We start from the raw sequence: 18,152 nt of genomic DNA on the forward strand, positions 1-18,152 counted from the left end.
AAACTTCAGTACCATTGAGCACACTGGAGTGGTCCTCGATCAATTGAGACAAATGGGGATTGATGAGGTATACTAATGTTCAATTCTAATCATAGTGAAGTATTGGGTGTTCAAACCACCTCCTCATTCACCCAAAATGAAGTTTCTCAAGATCGATGGTGGTTTGTTGAAAACCTGAAAACGAAACTAACTTTAAGGAAAAGAGGAATACATTTTAAATGTTGAAAATTAATTCATATTTAACTTCAGTGACATTGACAATGTTATCTTGGCAGTTAAGGTTTTTTGAAATTAAAATACTCTTAAAATGGTTGAGAGGGTTATGTTGTTAGAGTTTTGAATGATGGTTGTTATATATCAGTAAGACGATTACGTTCTCAAAGAAGGTGATTGCGCACGCTACCTCCACACTTGCACACTTCCATACACCGGTGAGAGAGGAAAGACAAGGGAGGGAGGGAGGGAGGGAAGGAAGGAAGCAGCAGCATTTTCTGTTAATGAGAACAAATCCGTGTAGCAATAGATAAAACCATAATTGTTACAGCAAGTGCTTAGCTTAGACACACTTCTTAGCTAATTAAATGTTCGATCGGAACCCTTAATATTATTTGCTTCCCTCATTTTAAACAAAAGAGAGAACATGCCGCCACTTAATCCTGATTCAGCAGATCATAGAAAACCACTGGTTTTCTGTACTCCGAGTTGCACAGGGACTGAAACCAAAGTGACCAATTAAAAGATGTTAATATACTTCTCACCCTTTATATATCATTGTCAATACGGTAAAGTGCACCCAAAATAAAAAAATAAAAATAATATATAAAAAATCTGCAAAAAAACACATTACAGTTTAATATGTGCGTATAAATCTAATTTTAAATATTGACAGCAATGACAGGAGTTGGTACGCTGAGAAATTTAAAACCTCATAGGCATCTAAATGTTTGAGCTTGACTACATACCTGCATTGCAAAAGCCATGTGAATCAATGTAGATTCAGACCATGCCCTCCCAATAAATTGAAGGCCTATAGGCAAGCCAAACTTGTCATATCCAACCTATCCAGAACAATTTAAGTTAACAAATATGCTGTAATTGAGTGTGTATATATATATATATCTCTAAAATTTTCGTTTCGCTTTGTCAAATGTCACATAAAGTCTAAATCAGTTTCACCAATAAGTAACAGTGGGGGATAAAAGAGGGCAAGTAAGATCGTACCGGTACAGTCACTGCAGGCAATCCCAAGAAATTTCCTGCTATCTGATACCGAACAAGCGCAGCTGAAAACAACAAAATAACATAACATGAAGGGTCACAAATGCATATCCTTAGAATCAAAGAAAGTAGGATGTGGAAGAAATATTGCTAGGTATTTATACCTCCATTTATGTAGTCAAGTTCACCAGATTTTAGAGCGTCATTAAATATCGGATAAGCAGTTACCCTGTTAAGAAGAGCAAAATCATCATAGATATTACTGGTTTAATTGTGATTAACAACTGAATGACAAGTTTTTAATTTATTTCTTCTGTCTTATGGCTTGAAACCTCAAATATCAAGAGAACATATTGTTGTGAATGCAACAAAAGGTGGAGGAAATACCCAATTGTGGGTGTAACAATGACATCTGCCTTGGCAAATATATTCTTATGAAACTGCATCTGGCGATTCCTGAAGAAATATAAAATAAAATGGTAACAAACCATGCATCTAGTGGAACTAATCAAATTAAACAGTACACCAGTTCAAGTGTAGAATGTGTCCATAGAACAAAAGCCTACAAGGTTCATATATCACCAAAATTGGTTTTGTACCCACAAAAACAAATATTGCTTTTAAATCAAATAAAACCTTTGAAGTAATCTCCTTATGAAATGGCTGAAACCAAGTGTATTATAATTAACGGGGGGAAAAAAAAAAAGTGCATTATATCAAATATGAATTCCATATATAAAAGAAGAAAAGAAAAGAAAATTCCAAATGTATTAAGAGGCTTTATAATTGGAAACTGTAACCGCCAAGACCCGCTGCCTAGTGGTATATCCTCTCCTTTCAAAACGAGAGGTGGAGGGTTCAAGTCTTCCCAAGAGCATTGTGGGAGTTCTTTGTCCAGACAAAAAAATAAAATTAAATATTGCAAACTGTATAGTGTGCTATAAGGTTCATATTGCAAGCTGCATAGTGTAAAAAGGAATTGGGGCCATTCAATTCACCATCGGGCCTAAACGTCTTGTTTAATATGTCATTTGACAATCTCCAGATTACCATTGGGCTCCAACCTTTCTCTGTAGAACTTTTGTAGTTTGATAATCGTAGAGCATCAAATAATTAGTCATTTGAAGATTCACATTATAAACTTCAGGCTCAAAGATTTCTATGTAAATTTTTGTAGTTTGTTGATATAAAATATTATTGAAATATTGAAATATTTTGGAGGACGTTGGGAAATGTAGGAATTGAGTGGCTAACAAAGTTGTTTAACAACATTCTTAAAGAAGGCATGATGCCAAATGAGTGGAGGAAATGTACAATAGTACCAATTTACGAAAATACAGGGCATAAACAAATTTGTGGCAACTTATAGTGAATAAAACAAAGACCAAGGAAGAAATCCATGTTATCCAATAACTAATTCAGATTCATGTATGATAGGTTCCAATAGATATAATTTGGTGGACTCTACAAAGAAAACAAACTCCCTTACAATCACATACAGTATCAAAGATATGTATATGAAAACAAAAACCAGAGTTCGTATCACGTGTGATGAAACAAGTGAGTTCTCCACAAATGTAGAATTGCAACAAGGATCGGTGCTAAGGCCCTATTTATTTGCAATAATTTTAGATGAAATAACAAAAAAGAAATAAATAATCCAAAACGATATTCCATGGTGCATGATGTTTGCCGATGATATCATGTTATTGGATACCTCATAAGAGAACTTAGCAATAAAATTTGAAATGTGGAGAAATGCTTTAGAATTGAAAGTACTAAGAATTAGTTGTAGTAAAACAGAGTATATGGAGTTAAGTTTAATAAAGACTCAGATAGTGATAATATAATGATAACACTTCAAAACCATAGTTACTCAAAATAATCATTTTCACTATTTAGGATCAATAAAATAAAAGGATAGAGAGATAGATAGTGATATAACTAGCAAAATCGGAGCATGGCGGGCAAAATGGAGAGAAGCTAGTGTCATTTCTGTGATAAAAGAAGTACACATATGCTAAAAGGAAAATTCTATATGTCCATTATTATATCAACTATGTTACACGGAGTTGAGTGTTGGGCTCTAAAAAAGAACCAAGAACAACACATTCATGTAGCAAAAATAAGAATGTTAAGATGGATGGTTAGAGTAACTACAAGAGATAGGGTCACTAATAAAAGCGTATGAGAAAAATTAGGTGTGACACCTATCAGTGAGAAAACAAGAGAGAGTAGACTTTGATGGTTTGAACACATACATCGGAGACCTATAGATGCGCCAATAAAACAAGGAAGACTAGTTGTCATAAAAGGTAAGAAACGAATAAGGTGACCAAAATTAACATGGGATCAGGTTATTAAAAATGACTTAAAAAAGTTAAACATAGTAGGTGCAATGGCGTGTAATAGAAAAGATTGGAGATGGAGAATTTACGTAGTCGGCCTTACATAAGAATAAGGTAATGATGATTATGATGATGGTAATTGAAGTCAATATAGGTCAAAAAATATCATCAACCTTTTTTTTGTAATAATAGCTTGTGTTAGTTGTTTGGTAGTGATTTACCTTAATCGACTCAAACCCATACAACCAATGATCATCACCCAATGATCGCAACCTACACAACTGGCGACCCCACACCGACACACCAGCAGTGTTCTAGAAGTCTGTCTCCCCAGCAGGCCTCTCCTACTCTGCCTACTACTTTTGCTCTTAGTGTCATTGAATCTCCGCCAATTCCTCCACCTCAATGTACTGAGTTTCTGCCTCAGCATTATCAGCGTCGGTCTTCTCCTATGATAGCTCCACCTTTGACTATGTTGAAGGATTCAAATATTTAAGTTACACCCTCTCTAATAGCTTAATCTTTTGGAGTAGATGGTTGTTTAACATAGTATCAGAGCAGGGTTGGTCCTATGATCAAACCTCACTGTCACCCTGATTTAAAATTAAAACATGTGTTAGATCAAAAGAAAGCCACGTACGAGGGGCGTGTTGAAGAATTTAAATATTGAAGTTACACCCTCTCTAACATCTTAAACTTTTGGAGTAGATGATTGTCAACAGACTACTTCTACCTCTCTATCCCCCACTTTCCACTTGCTTCGTTGAGCACTTCACCCGAAGGGTATTCCTCCGATCCAAGTTCTTCTCCACTTGCTCTGCTCCATCGGATGGTTACTAGTCTTCATGACATGGTAACCCTTGGTTCGCACTGATGGCATTGCGGGCTTTCTTAGCCTTGAGGTGTCCTCTTTGCACTCAAGTCTACATCTCTCCCAGACTCGCTGTAGTTCTATGGCTGAGTGCAAACCATGTAGTACCCCCCTTGAGTGCCAAGATACAGCTCTTTGTCCTAGAGGGTGATCCACTTTCGGACTATACTGAGTACTGCCGCTTGGTTGGATCTCTTTAGCTTCTAAATCTAACTCGTCTAAACATTGCCTTTGTACTTTGTAGTTCATCATGTTGCTCAGTTCATGAGTGCCCCTTGGACCACTCATCTTGCTGCTGTTAGGCACATTTTATGTTATCTCAAAGGCAATTTGGATCTTAGATTGGTCTTTCACCCCTCCTCAAGCGTTTTAGTTCTTCATGCCTTCTCTATGCTGATTGGGCTGGTTGTCCTGATACTTGGCATTCCACTTCTGGCTATTGTGTTTTCTTAGGCCCAAATCTCATTTCTTGGAGTACTAAGAAACAACCTACAGTTTCTCGTTCGTGTTCTGAGTCTGAGTACTGCTCGCTCAAGTCTGTGCTGAGACTGTTAGGATACGACACCTTCTACATGAGCTTAATGTGCTTCTCTCCACACTAGTCACGCTCTACTGTGACAACCCCAGCACTACTTACATGGCATCCAATCCTGTTTTCCATGCTTGTGTGAAGTTTGCACAGAGAAAAAGAGACAAGAAATATATTCGTATCTCTTCTGTTGTTACATAAAAAGTACAATGAAATACATAATAATATAATAAGCCCTAAAGTACTAAACTCTAAACTAATAAACTAATGAAAGGACAATACTACCCGCAACAATAAAAATAAATCCTACTCCAACAGCTTGCACCAGGCATATTGAGATTGATTATCACTTCTTTCAGGAACTTGTTCTCTCTGATAGGCATCATGTCAATTTGTTCCTTTTGGTGACCAATCTGCAGATATTTTCACTAAGGGGCTTCACAAGCATCACTTTGAGCTTCTGCGTTCCAAACTCATGTTTCCTAGACTGCTGAATTTGTGGGGGAGTGTTAGACAGCCCTCTTAGATTTAGGCTTGATTAATACTTACATATCTTCTATTACATATGTTTACGCTTAATTATACGTTTAGCTTAGCTGACATTTAGCCTTAGATTTAGACTTGCCTTTTTGATTCCATGTAACACACATATAAATACCCCTATTGGGATGAATGCAGTGGTGGTGAGTTTTCACAATTCTTTTAGCTCTCTATCTCAAACACCAAATACACACACACACACACACACACACACACACACATTTATGTTCCTACAAAATAATAATAATAATGTACAGTACCTAATTCTCTGTGCATTTATATACTCCCTGCTGCTGAAAGCACCATATACAGAAAGTGCTACTCTTGCATCCCACCCTATTTCTGCCATATTCCTATTTCAATAAAAGTTAATGATGTCAAAATCTAGTTTTTGTTCATTCATTAATTTGGTAGGTGATAAAGAATGTTAATAGACGGTAGTAAGGAATTACATACAGCTTCTCCAGATGGGAAGCAATTGAAGTGCTACACTCAGATCCAATTGTTACGTAATGTGCCAGCCGCATCACCTCTATCTCAGGAATGGTCACCTCTACCGTCTGACAGATAAGAACCTTGGTAGGTTAGAAACAACCATTGCAGTTCATATGATCTATTAGAGTCACCAAAACAAAAATTGCCAAGCAGAAGTTTTATCTTTTCTTTCTCTGTGTTGAAATTTTATATATTGTTGAGAAAAAAGACCATTTGCTGATACTTGTTCAAGGTTAGAGGGAAATTTTGTAACACATACACCTTCGAAAATTAACTAATGACTTAGGAGAGCACCAAGATCTTGTTTAATATGAATTAATATAAGAATTTTTGGCTTGATAATACCTCCCATCCGTAATGCTCATGAAGTCGTTGCAGAGCATGGGAACAGCAAGTTCTGATGTCATCAGTGCAATCATTAAACCACTGATTGATCGAAAGAAGAAACAATGTCATACGAATTAGTTTGGAGATAAATATATGATGAACCAATGTTCATGTTAGTATGGTATAACAAAATCCAAACATATTATTATGAGTTCTAGAAAATATATTACGAACCTCTCCATATTTAGCAAGTTTGATTCTAGATAAACAGTTTGGTGACTTCAGCAGTGGGAAGAGTAATTTGGGCTGGTAAGTTCTCCATAGAAGGAAGTCCAGAGTAAAAAGAGATTGTAAAACATAAAAAGTCTGTCAATCAGCAACTGAAGGAAGATGTAGTGCAAGGAATTCATCTCAAAATAATTAGCAAAGATAGTAGAACCTTTCTTTCAAAACATTTCTCTTTCTTTCAATTTTTAAAAAATAGATGTTTCTAGTGGGTTAGTATATAAATTTTAATGATGCAGTTCACCCTTGTGCCATTGTTTTTAGTTGAAATAAATGAGAGAGAGAGAGAGAGAGAGAGAGAGAAACTATTATAAAAATTAATAATTTAAGAAGAAAAATGAAGCAAAGAAAACCAAAATGCCATGTCCCAACATTTGGAGATTTGCAAATAACCTAAATTTCTACTTCAATTATTTCCACTAATATTCAAATCTGTGTAGAAGGAAAGAATAAGATGCATATGTGAATAACAAGGTAACGAAATCATGATTTAAAATTCTACAAGTAACAATAATATTTCCAAGTGATATGAGAAGTAAAAATATACCGATACTGTAGTTGGTTGATGTGATGGAAGTTGAGCACTAATAGCTGCATAGCTGGAAATGTTAAACTGGTATTAACTATATCATTGAAATCAAAATGTGTGCCTAAATAAATAAATTGAAGATACAAATCAAATGAAACATATAATAAAGAAAACGGACACAATAAGTGCATCTTCAATTGTGCCTGCTAGAATTCCAACCATCCCAACTGTCCAGTTCAGAGGAAGAACACTGACAAAAACAGATTGTACTTCAAAATTTTGTCCAGAAAAGCCTTCCAATATCCTACGACATTAAGGTAATACTGGAGCAGACAATAATAGATTGATTGAGTACTCACCCAGAGTGTGAGACGCGTCCAAACGTTGGCTTCAAACCAACGACACCACATAGAGCAGCAGGCATTCGCACAGATCCTAAGCAAACAATGCATATGGAACCAACTATTCTGTTAGTTATAGCATAAACAAGAGCTTATTATGTTTACAAGGGGTAACACTATTGTGTAGGATGTGCAAACTCTTGAATCAATGAAACGAAAACTTCACAAAGTGGAAAAAAGAAAAAAATGTGGCTTTCCCCGCATGTAATAGTTTTTCCTTTTTATTTTTTATTTTATTTTACAATAATAATCAAAGAACAATTGAGAGGGATAATCATCAATTTTAACTTTTCTCATGTCATTCTTAGACCTAAATATATGCAGCCAGTTCAGCCTCACAAAAATTAGAGTTGCATGAGGGCACTAAAGCTACCACAGTGTTGAAGTTTCCAATCATCTTGGAACTGACTCCAATTACTTTAAAGATAATATCTACAACACAATATTTATATGTGTGCACATGAAGGTTTCAATACACTTATAAGCTTTGATATGGTGATCAGACACGATAAACACAATAATAGTGGTTGATGTAAAGCAGAAAAAAAAACTCTTGCACTCTTTCGAAAATGCCCATCTGAAATGAGTAATAAAGTAGACCCGAATTAAGATTTGGCCTGCACTTTGCTGGTATCATAACTATTTACCTCCTCCATCAACACCAAGGGCAACAGGACACAATCCCGCGGACACCACAGCGGCAGATCCACTAGAAGAACCTCCAGAGATTCTATTGGTATCATATGGATTCCTTGTAGCCCTACAATAGTAACAAAATCAACACACAACACCTGTCATATTTTTCTGTTAGTAACCAGAACTTCTAAACTATGGCAACACCAGTTGTGAATGATTCAGAATTACAAAAAATGAACTCATTCTATTGGTATCATATGGATAGGGCATTGCTGAGTAGAAATTATGAAGCTGCTAGTTACCCATAATGAGGATTTATCCCACTGGTTCCAGCCCCAAGCTCATGCATATTTGTTTTTCCAACAAGTATGGCACCACATGATCTTAGGCGCTTAACACAGCATGCATCATCTTTACAAGGTCTTACTTTGTGCAACCACTTTGTGCCTCCTACAATCATTAGTTTTAGACAGGACCTGAAATATAAGTAACAGAACCGAGACAAAGAAGATGAAAACACAATTCCGTCAATGGAAACATAACACAAAATTACCTGTAGTTGGATATGGCATACAATCTATTTCATCTTTGATGGCAATTGGGACTCCATCTAGCACAGAAATTGGCTCTCCTATAGAAGTTTTTATGAGAATGAGTGGAAGTGTGTGACGAAGAATTACAAGTATGCTTTATTTTTAAATCATAATTACATCTGAAGAGAAAAACATACAGCTGATGGTTCTATGAAATTTGTGAACCCAAAGTTGATTCAGAAAACAGCATTGACGGTTCAAGTCTTGGAGAGAGCTACCTAGCGTACCACCGGAGTAAAGATGCCTAAAGAAGCAATTGCAGAAAAGACCACCTAAGAGAGTGCTATTTGGAGCAAAACGAGGTTGGAGGTCACGTGTTCAAAACTGAAGGTAAGGCTGCGTACATTTGACCCTAGAGGTTGTAAGTTTGAGATGAGGAACAACCTCTCGGTCCTCTCCGCATGTGGGGATAAGGCTGCAAACATCTGGCCCTCCCCAGACTGTGCAGTGGCGGGAGTCTTGTGCATTGGACTAACCTTGAGGTCATCCTAAGGCATGGGATTTGTATATCTGGTTGGACATAAACTGAGCAAGTACTCTGTCCGTCTCAACTTATATGTCCATTTGAGGATTCCAACTTTTTAAAAAGTAGTATTTACATCATTCACATTGTGTATAAAAATATTGATTTTTTAATGTACCATTACAAGTTAAACTTTAACAAATTGATCTATGTGCCAACTTTTGAGTTTTGAAGAAATATGAATGTTGTAAGAAAAAGTGCATTGACATTTTAAAAAATAAGGGATATTTATTACGGGACATCCAAAAATGAAAAAGAGGGACATTTAATAATAACTGTAATCGCATCCCTTTAACTTATTGGGCTGATATCAAGTGAAAAGTAAATAAATAAATAATTGAAATTAGAAACAAGTACCTCGTTCATGCCGAAGAGTTGACTCAGTAGCTTGCCTTAAAATATCTTCCAAATTATAATCAATAAAGAATGACATGTTCAATGTAGGATCAGAAGATTCATGAACAGCAGCTAGAAATCGATCTGCAATCTGTACAAATGCCTAATCAAGCCTCCTTGAGAACATAGAACCATACGTGACAGTTTATATATATAAAAAAATTAAATGGAGTCTGCAGTTAAGATTATAAGTTGATGTAGGTCAGAAGAAACTCCAGAAATAAAATCCAAACATGTATTTTGGATTTCGATCATATACACTTGGAAGCTTAACCTCACTGTACAAGATAGAGTTGAATAACTACATATATAAATAGATAACAGAACATCAAAAAGCAAAGTAACACGGGAAAATGACATACCATTCGAGGAGTTGTCTCTCCTGAATTGTAGGCTCTAGAATAGTCTAATATTGTTCGGCGACAAAAAGAAACCTTTGGATTTTTTAATGTTCTTTCTGAAGATTGTAGACACTCCACGGCCATTTGAACTTGTTCAGGTGGAGATAGGCTGGACTCAATGCATTTCACTTCTTGTTCTGTAAGGTCTGCAAGAATAAAATTTTTTAAAATATATTTTTATTCACATGAGAGATGCACTCTTGAAAAAATGGCTACTTTGAAGATTTAAACGTTCTGTTAAACATCGATCAACAATTACATGAGAAATGTGATACATAGCTAATAAAGTTCAGAAACTATCTGAGTGAAATGCAGACCAAGAAAAAAAAAAAAAAAAAACATTTTTAACAACATGCACCAAATGGAGCTTCAAACTAGTTGCTAAAATTACAACGAGTAAAAGTCACTGGAAGAAGATTGAAAGCTAACACAATCTAACCTTCATGCGGGTTTAAAGGAACAAAAACAGGTGGCTCTTTCAATTCTGCAAATGAAACAAGCTGCAAAGGTTGAAGAAGTTATGTAATTAGTAAGTGAGAGAATACTGGACATGCTCTGATAAGTTTGACAAGGAGGCTTAAAATTTCATTTATCTTAATTTTGTACTATTTTTAACAATATAAACCACAAAATATGTAGCACAAGTGCATATGTAGCAAGAGGCATAATCGGGAATAGATATCATGTTTCTTGTACTTCAGTATTTCAAATTATGAAGGATAATTAACTTTAGATGTGTTGAATCAAAGATCTTAGAAGTGATAAGGATTTACGAATCATTTTAATTGAAAATAATAATATCATTTGGAAACTGTAAAATGGATGTTGCCGCCACAAATGAACCGAAATAAATGCACAACCTGTGAACAATCTTAGAACCAAAAAAACTGTTACACAAACAATTAAAGCCCTTACAGCTCATACAACCCACCTGCCAACACCTGAACAATTTGTATTCTATATTCATACTAAATCGGAAGTGAAAGGACTACAGTGATATTATTTATTAGATCCTTCGAAAAATAATTATATATGAACTTGAGAAGATACTTGGCAGTGAGAATCCGGCTGACATGTTGACCAAGACATTGACTGTGGAGAAATTGAAGCTGTGTGTAGCTTCAATCGGCCTTATAGCTTGAAGACAAAGATGAGCGCACCAACATGCACAAATAGTTGATGGAATGGATTGACTAGTGCTTCAGCCTCCAAGTGGGTGGTTGTTGAGGTTGTGGAGCCTGATCACTAGTCCGGATTACCATTCTGGAGAAGTCCGGTCGGTCGCACTTTTAGCGACCAGTCCAGCATGTCTCAGCTATGGTATTTTGAAGCATCTGACCGGTCACACTATAGCAGACAGGTCGTATTATATCAAACAGGTTGCACTTGCCTGATGTGTACGAGAATTATTTTCTTAACAAGTTTTTTGTTACCAAAAGGGTGTAGACTTGTGGAGTAAGTGGATTTCTTTGTAAGAGCGGTTTTATATCAGTTTTTAGGAGTGTGTGAGAGAGACATTGTATTCTGCCGGCCACAAGAGAGAGCAAGTGAGAGATTGAGAGAAAGAGTGTTCTCCATTGTAATCTTCCATGTTATTCATAGTGAATTTGTTCGGTGCGCTCTGTGGACGTAGGCAGAACAATTTTACCAAACCACATATATCTTGTGTTCTTGTGTGATTATCTGTTTTTATGTTTAATTGTTTGTGTGTGTTTTACTCCTCGTTGTGCATGCAACAACCTGTATAAGAAGCTTCCATAGTGTACTCATCATAAGGCCACAATGATTTAATTCAAAGTCCCTGTTGTGAGTAACGCTATGTGGAATAGTTTGTGGAATTTCTTTTAAAAACACTTAGAGGGGGTGAATGAGTGTAATGTGATGCTAAATTTACCAAATTAAAAGTAAATTAATCGACCCACAAAGCAAAAATAAATGCAGTAAAGTAGAGTTTGAGAGACACCGGATTTTTAGCAAGGAAAACAAATTGAAAAAACCTTGAGGACTTTCACCTTGTCCCAAGCGAAACGATCCGCCATGTATAAAGCCAAAGTACAATGGACTTCAACTCAGGCTTACACCCCTTCACTCTACTAAGAACCAATTGCTGACAATATTTGGCTTTGCAACTCTGTCCCAATGTTCTCAACTTCAGGCTTACTCCCTTGAATCTTGTAGAAGGATTGTTGGTAGATCAAATGACACTCCGCGAATGCTTTGACCTCTTTAAAGTGTAATCGAATCACTCCTCTTCCTTCGAATTCAGAATTGATGAACAACTTCTGCTTTTCTCTAAACAGTATTAATGGATCTTCAATGATTCGTACTCCGATCAAAAAGAGAACACCATCCTAATTCACTCTCGTGTATATAGTATATATGCTCTCAATATGAAAAATAAACACTGAGAAAATCTCACAAACTTGGCTCTCTAAGAATGTTGAAAATTGTATGCAAAAGCCGTACTAAACCCTAAGTGAGATCATGTGTTTATATAGATTTTTGAAGACCTAAACATACTTGGAAAACAAGTTAAATTCATGGATAAAAGTCTCCCAAAATTTTGATAAAAAGGTAACCTAATTGGAGTAGAAAAGAAACTACCAATTTGGTTCTAGGAGAGTGCAACCGGTTCCACTAGGCCAGTGAGTTATAGTTCAAAATTGAATTTTGAAAATCAACTGTGCAACCGGTTGCATGAGAGCACAATCGGTTCCACAGAGGCAGTGCACTTTTTATAAAACTATCTTTTGAAAAATTTCTAAGTGCCTACACCTAAACTCACCAGTGACAAAATAAAGTGTCCTCACACACGTACCTCTTCTAATATGATGTTCTCATTGAACCGCAGTGTGTTGATTCAATTCCGCTTCCGAACTCAAGACTCAAAATCAAACAATAAAATTACAATTCGATTGGACTTGTTTTGACACCGAAATTTGCCAATTACAATATTATGTCTAACACCTGTGAAAGGTGAAGATTAAGGTTTGCTGCCTACTTGTTTGTTCAAGTCGTCTTATCCTTGTGACATGGCCAAGCCAAATGGGTAAGATCGATAGTACATTATACGGGCCATAGGACGTCTAGTAGCACCAGTAGAAGGCCTCTTCCCTTTGCTGAGTTGGATAACAGGATGGGACATGGAAAGGCTCTCAAGTTAAAATAGCAAGACCTGCTCATATGGAACAGGTGGCTGCTTGTATTGGAATAGGCTTGAAACTGAAATGAAATATAAGCTCCGCTTACACATGTTTCCAAGCATTCTCAAAGTTTTTTGACGGCTACAATTTTCACCGAGACTATAAAAGAAGGTTCACTCATACCATTGTTTCATCATTGTACATTAGAGCAAAAATCATTTTTGGGAAAAAGCTTTTTGAGCATTCATTTGAAATCTTTTTCAAAAAGCAAAGATACAGATTAGAGGAAAACCTTAGAAATCGCAGACTTCAATTCTTCATTAAGAATCAGAAGAAGCCTTTAATTATCTGTCTCTAGAAGTTGAGCTTCAATCATTTGTTTCATCCATTACTCTAGAGATTGAGTGAACTTCATTGTATAGCTATCTTTTGAGAGAAATTGTAGTGAGCTTTTTATCGTATTTTCTGTCCAAGAAATGGACACCATTGCAAAGCTGAAAAACTCAAACCAAAGGTCAGGTGATCTTCAGAAGTCTGAGAGGGTGATGCTCACTCAGGAAGGTTACTCTTGAGCCTGTGAAAAGAGCAAATAAAGGTTATGATTGAGCTTGGTAAAAGAGATTGTGAAGGTTTCCCTTGAGTCTGGTAAAAGGGGCATTGTAATGGTTTCTTCTCTACCTGGTTAAGAGAAATGAGACAATGGGATTTGGGAATCCCCAGGCTGCTCTCCTAGAGGCAAGGAGTAGGCAGGTGCTGAACCTTGTAAATTGCCCTGTTCTTTGTTTTCAATTTCTCTGTACATTGAACTCCTTATTTGTTGAGCCTTGCAAACTTAGTTTCTATGCTTTGTTTCAATTTCTTATTTCATAGCATAGTATACATCAAACTGTCTCTCTTATTAGCACACTAAGAATTTTATATACATACTCTGTTTTGTGTAAGTGAGTAGAGCATCCAAATCCATATTTAGCAACCACACAAACAACCCTCAGATATACTCTGTTTTGTGTTGCTAAGCCTTAGCCCCAAGTCTCGAAAAGTTTCCAAGCTCGTCTAAAGGCTCACTCAATTCACCTGCTCTTGAGTCATTGTCTGGGCAACAATAACCACAGATCAATTATAGTTGCAATACTTTATAATTGCATAGCAAATATTATTGCTAATATATCAAGAATAGCTTTGGTTTCCTGTATTAGCCTTAATTAGGTAGCTTTTTTCTTTTTCTTAGTTGGTACTCACACACACATGCCTCCACTGAGACTCGAACCCCTGACCTCTTTTTGGGAAGTAGGGACTTGATACCGCTAGATCACTTACCTATTGGTAATCAGGTAGCTTTTGTTCTTTGTAGAAGAATTTCAAAGAATGTGCTATTAGCAAAAGAACTTTTGAGAGGATACCATAAAAACAATAAACCTTCTAGAGCCACGGTAAAGTTAGACCTTAGAAAGGCATGTGACACTATCTCTTGGAAATTTATACTTGCTGCCCTTCATACATCTCAAAGCCCCAATATGCCTGAAGATATGCTTTGCGGCTCTGTTACAAATCAGGTTATTTGGCCGCCAAAAAAGTGCAAATTCACTATCATCCAGTCTGCTTGGGATAAAATTAGACCTAGAAGTGATATGGTTGACCCATTTGATCTAGGTTGGTTTTCATTCCAAAACAATCGTTCGTGGGTTACTATTCAGAGTAAAATTCTTACCCAAAGAATGATGCAGATGGGTATTCTATCCACCTTGAGTGGTGTTTTTTGCAAGGAAAATATTGAAGACAGATCATTTATACTTTGAATGCCATTCTACTAACAGAATCTGGTCACATAAATCTGCTAAAGGGGCTATTATCAGGCCAAATCTAATGGAGTGGGACTAATTCACTGGGCAAAACTGACTCTGAAGGGGAGAACTTTAATTTCTATGGAGGGAGAGAGATCCGAGAGTCAATTGCAATGACTACAAGGATTCAATTTTTCTTCAAAGATATATTATCGAAATCATCAGATCTAAATCTTTCTATGTAATGAATGGAGCTCTATTCTTGGGGATGCTTAATTTGTTCTATCTTATAATGGGATTGTGTTCTGGTTTTGAGCTGGTTTTTCATTTTCTGGTAGATTGATCGTTTTCTAAGTTTTATGGGGCTGATTTGTTGCTTGTCGGTGTTGGAGATAAGTTTGGCCCCTTGTTGAATTCTACTTATTTGGAGGTGGGGTTACAATGATTTATATTGTTCCTGAGCTAGACCCAGTATGATGTACTTTGCCTTTTTCCTAGATTTTTAATAAAATCCCAATTCCCAAACAGCTTATCTATCACAAAAATAAATAAATAAAATTAAGAGACAGAACAGAGCATGATCACATATGGGATTTGCATTAAATGCTAAATTCATATAAATTTGTTCAATGCATCAATCAAACAGTTGTACCTAAAACTGAAAGGTTTTAAAATATATATATCATTTAAATTTAATAAAGTATCTATATAATATCACTAAAATTTAATCAAGTATCTGCCAAAGAAGAAATTAAATCAGGCAAAACAAAAAGTTGAGAAGCCTCTCAAGTTAAAAAAAGCTAGTGAGAAATACAAAGAACATACCTTGTGGATTAAATTGTCCTTTTTTAATATGTACAATAGAAAAGGTCCAAAAATCCGAGACTCCAAGAACCACGCAAAAATTTTAACCAGCAATCCGGCCACGCGAGGCGCTGCACAACATATATGAATTCACCATTAATAGACATCTCACATCTATCGTCTATAATAGTATAAGAATTCATATTAGTGAATCCAAATCTAACAATAAATCCTAAAAGAAATAAAAAAAATCTTTTTTTTTTTTTTTTTTGTAAACAGCATTACTAATTGAAAGGAAAATTAGTGGGCAGTTCTCAGCATTGATAACAAGATATAGAGATTGAATTCAAATATCTCATAAACTGCGAACTAAAAAATTGAAGAAAAAAGAAAAGAAAAAGTGATACTAGTCATAATGTGTTGATTACAATTGTCACTTCTTAGAAGCATGAACATATTAAATGTAAAATCTGTAATTAATTAATCACAACCCAAGCAAAGTTGAATAGAATTGAAAATGATTAAGATTATGATCATTAAAAAAATAAAAAATAAAAAAGAAAGAAAAATAAAGAAATGATTAATGAAATAAAAACCTTTGACGTTGGCTCGTAGATAAACCTCATCACTGTTGGGGCCAAGATCCACATCGGCCACAGGCTTGTAAACGGCTGCTTCAGCCTTGAAAAAGCCCATAATGAACAGAGTGGAATGGAAAGAACAGAGGAAGAGGCAAAGGTGATTGTCACCCAACAAATAGATATAGATATAGACACACACAAACAGACATATATGTGTGTGTGTATATATAGAGAGTGAGATTGAATGGTAGTGAGAGGGCGGAGCAGGCTAGAAAGATAAAATAAATGGAAAAACCCTTTAATTCTCATCTCCAACTGTTTATAAATGAGGCTGGTGGGAAACTAGAGATAGAGTAGAGAGAGAAAGTGAGTGTCGTTTTCAACAACTGGCGAACAAAGAAAGGAAGTTTCGACAAGAACGAAGAGAAGAGGTTGGGTGTTGTCTTTTTCTTTTTCTTGCTCTACTAGTAGTGGTTGTTGTAGTAGTTGTTAGTGGTGTGGTGGTCACTCTTCCCGCAACGGTTTGATTTTCGGCAACCCGGGGAACTTCCGGTTATGTTAGTAATTTCCAAACCCAAAGCAAAATTACACAAATCTTACTCAATTATAACGTACACACACGTGCACTGTGTGACTGTCAACGTCATTTCAACTTCTGAATATCTCGATGGATCGTTTGTTATACAGCCCGATGTTAGCTGTTTTTAAAAATTTAAACATGGATATTGCCAAATTAATAATTTTTTTTTTTTTTTTTGAAAATTCAAAGTGCACTAAGACCATCTGCATCTGCAGTATTCTCTTTAAAATTCTACCATCTAAATTAGCCACGTCAGCTTTTTTTAGAATCACGTAAACAGCATTTACTCCTCAAATTTTGGCATTGTAATCAGTGACGGACAAACTTAGAAAATTTTGTGAGGGGAGCGGACTTTTAATTTGTGGGGACAAACTAATATAGTGCGTCCATTTTTATAATTTCAGTAGAGTTTTTTCCATAAATTTTAAAAAAATTAAAGTAGAAAATGTAAAAAAAAATTAGTGGTGGCGAATTGTAATTTTAGTGGGGACATTATCATAAATTCTTAAAAATTTGAAGTATAAAATACAAAAAAAAAAAAAAAAAAAAAAAAAAAAAAAGAATCCAATGAGGGCGAATTGTAATTTTAGTGGGAGCATCTTCATAAATTTTTAAAAAAATTGAAGTGTAAAATAAAAATATAAAATATCTAGTGGGGGCGCACTGGTCCCATGTTGGGTCCGTTCCTGGTTGAAGTGGCCTCTCCGAATTTTTTCTAAAAAAATAATATTTTTTAAAATATATATATATATATATATATATATATATATATTTTTTTTTTCCAAAGACTATATTTTTTTATCTTATATAATAACTTATTTGCTAATTATTTGATAATCATCACTACATTAATCTAAAAACAATGCATTGCATTATAGAATAAAATAAAAGAAAAAAATAATGCAATATCCATTATCATGAATTAAAAACAATTACAAATAACTAAAATAATACAAGTGAAAACAAAAAGTTAAAAAACTATTTTTTAGGTAAAAAATGAAAAAAAAAAATGTTCTTTTTATTGATGTTGACCCAAGGAAAAACCAAATAAAAAAGGTGACAATTGCTTTGGCGCTAGGTTGATCACTGGCTAACATGAGCATTATCAAGAGCACCCTTTTGGGCTCCACTATCACGTGAGGCTACTGTATTCCAAAATTGTCCCTCTCTC

At 35.4% G+C, this 18,152-nt stretch overlaps 1 protein-coding gene across 1 annotated transcript; it reads right to left on the minus strand.

Moving 5' to 3' along the window:
* Nucleotides 1-487: 487 nt before the first annotated feature.
* Nucleotides 488-16,727, minus strand: LOC132267383 (fatty acid amide hydrolase-like). Its single transcript, XM_059768551.1, has 20 exons — nt 16,417-16,727; nt 15,842-15,951; nt 10,532-10,592; nt 10,054-10,238; nt 9,653-9,782; nt 8,733-8,810; nt 8,482-8,629; nt 8,191-8,303; nt 7,502-7,577; nt 7,321-7,392; nt 7,161-7,212; nt 6,563-6,634; nt 6,347-6,427; nt 5,963-6,066; nt 5,767-5,859; nt 1,606-1,674; nt 1,383-1,447; nt 1,222-1,283; nt 963-1,058; nt 488-713 (listed from the first exon to the last, which is right to left on the minus strand). The coding sequence occupies exons 1-20, from the start codon at nt 16,514-16,516 to the stop codon at nt 651-653; spliced, it is 1,830 nt and encodes a 609-aa protein (XP_059624534.1). The 5' UTR covers nt 16,517-16,727; the 3' UTR covers nt 488-650.
* Between the last annotated feature and the right edge of the window lie 1,425 nt (nt 16,728-18,152).

This window comes from Cornus florida, unplaced genomic scaffold (genome assembly GCF_030987335.1).
Source record: "Cornus florida cultivar Cherokee Brave unplaced genomic scaffold, ASM3098733v1 CherokeeBrave_3.0.0_Hap2_Chr07, whole genome shotgun sequence".
Taxonomy (NCBI): Eukaryota; Viridiplantae; Streptophyta; class Magnoliopsida; order Cornales; family Cornaceae; genus Cornus; species Cornus florida.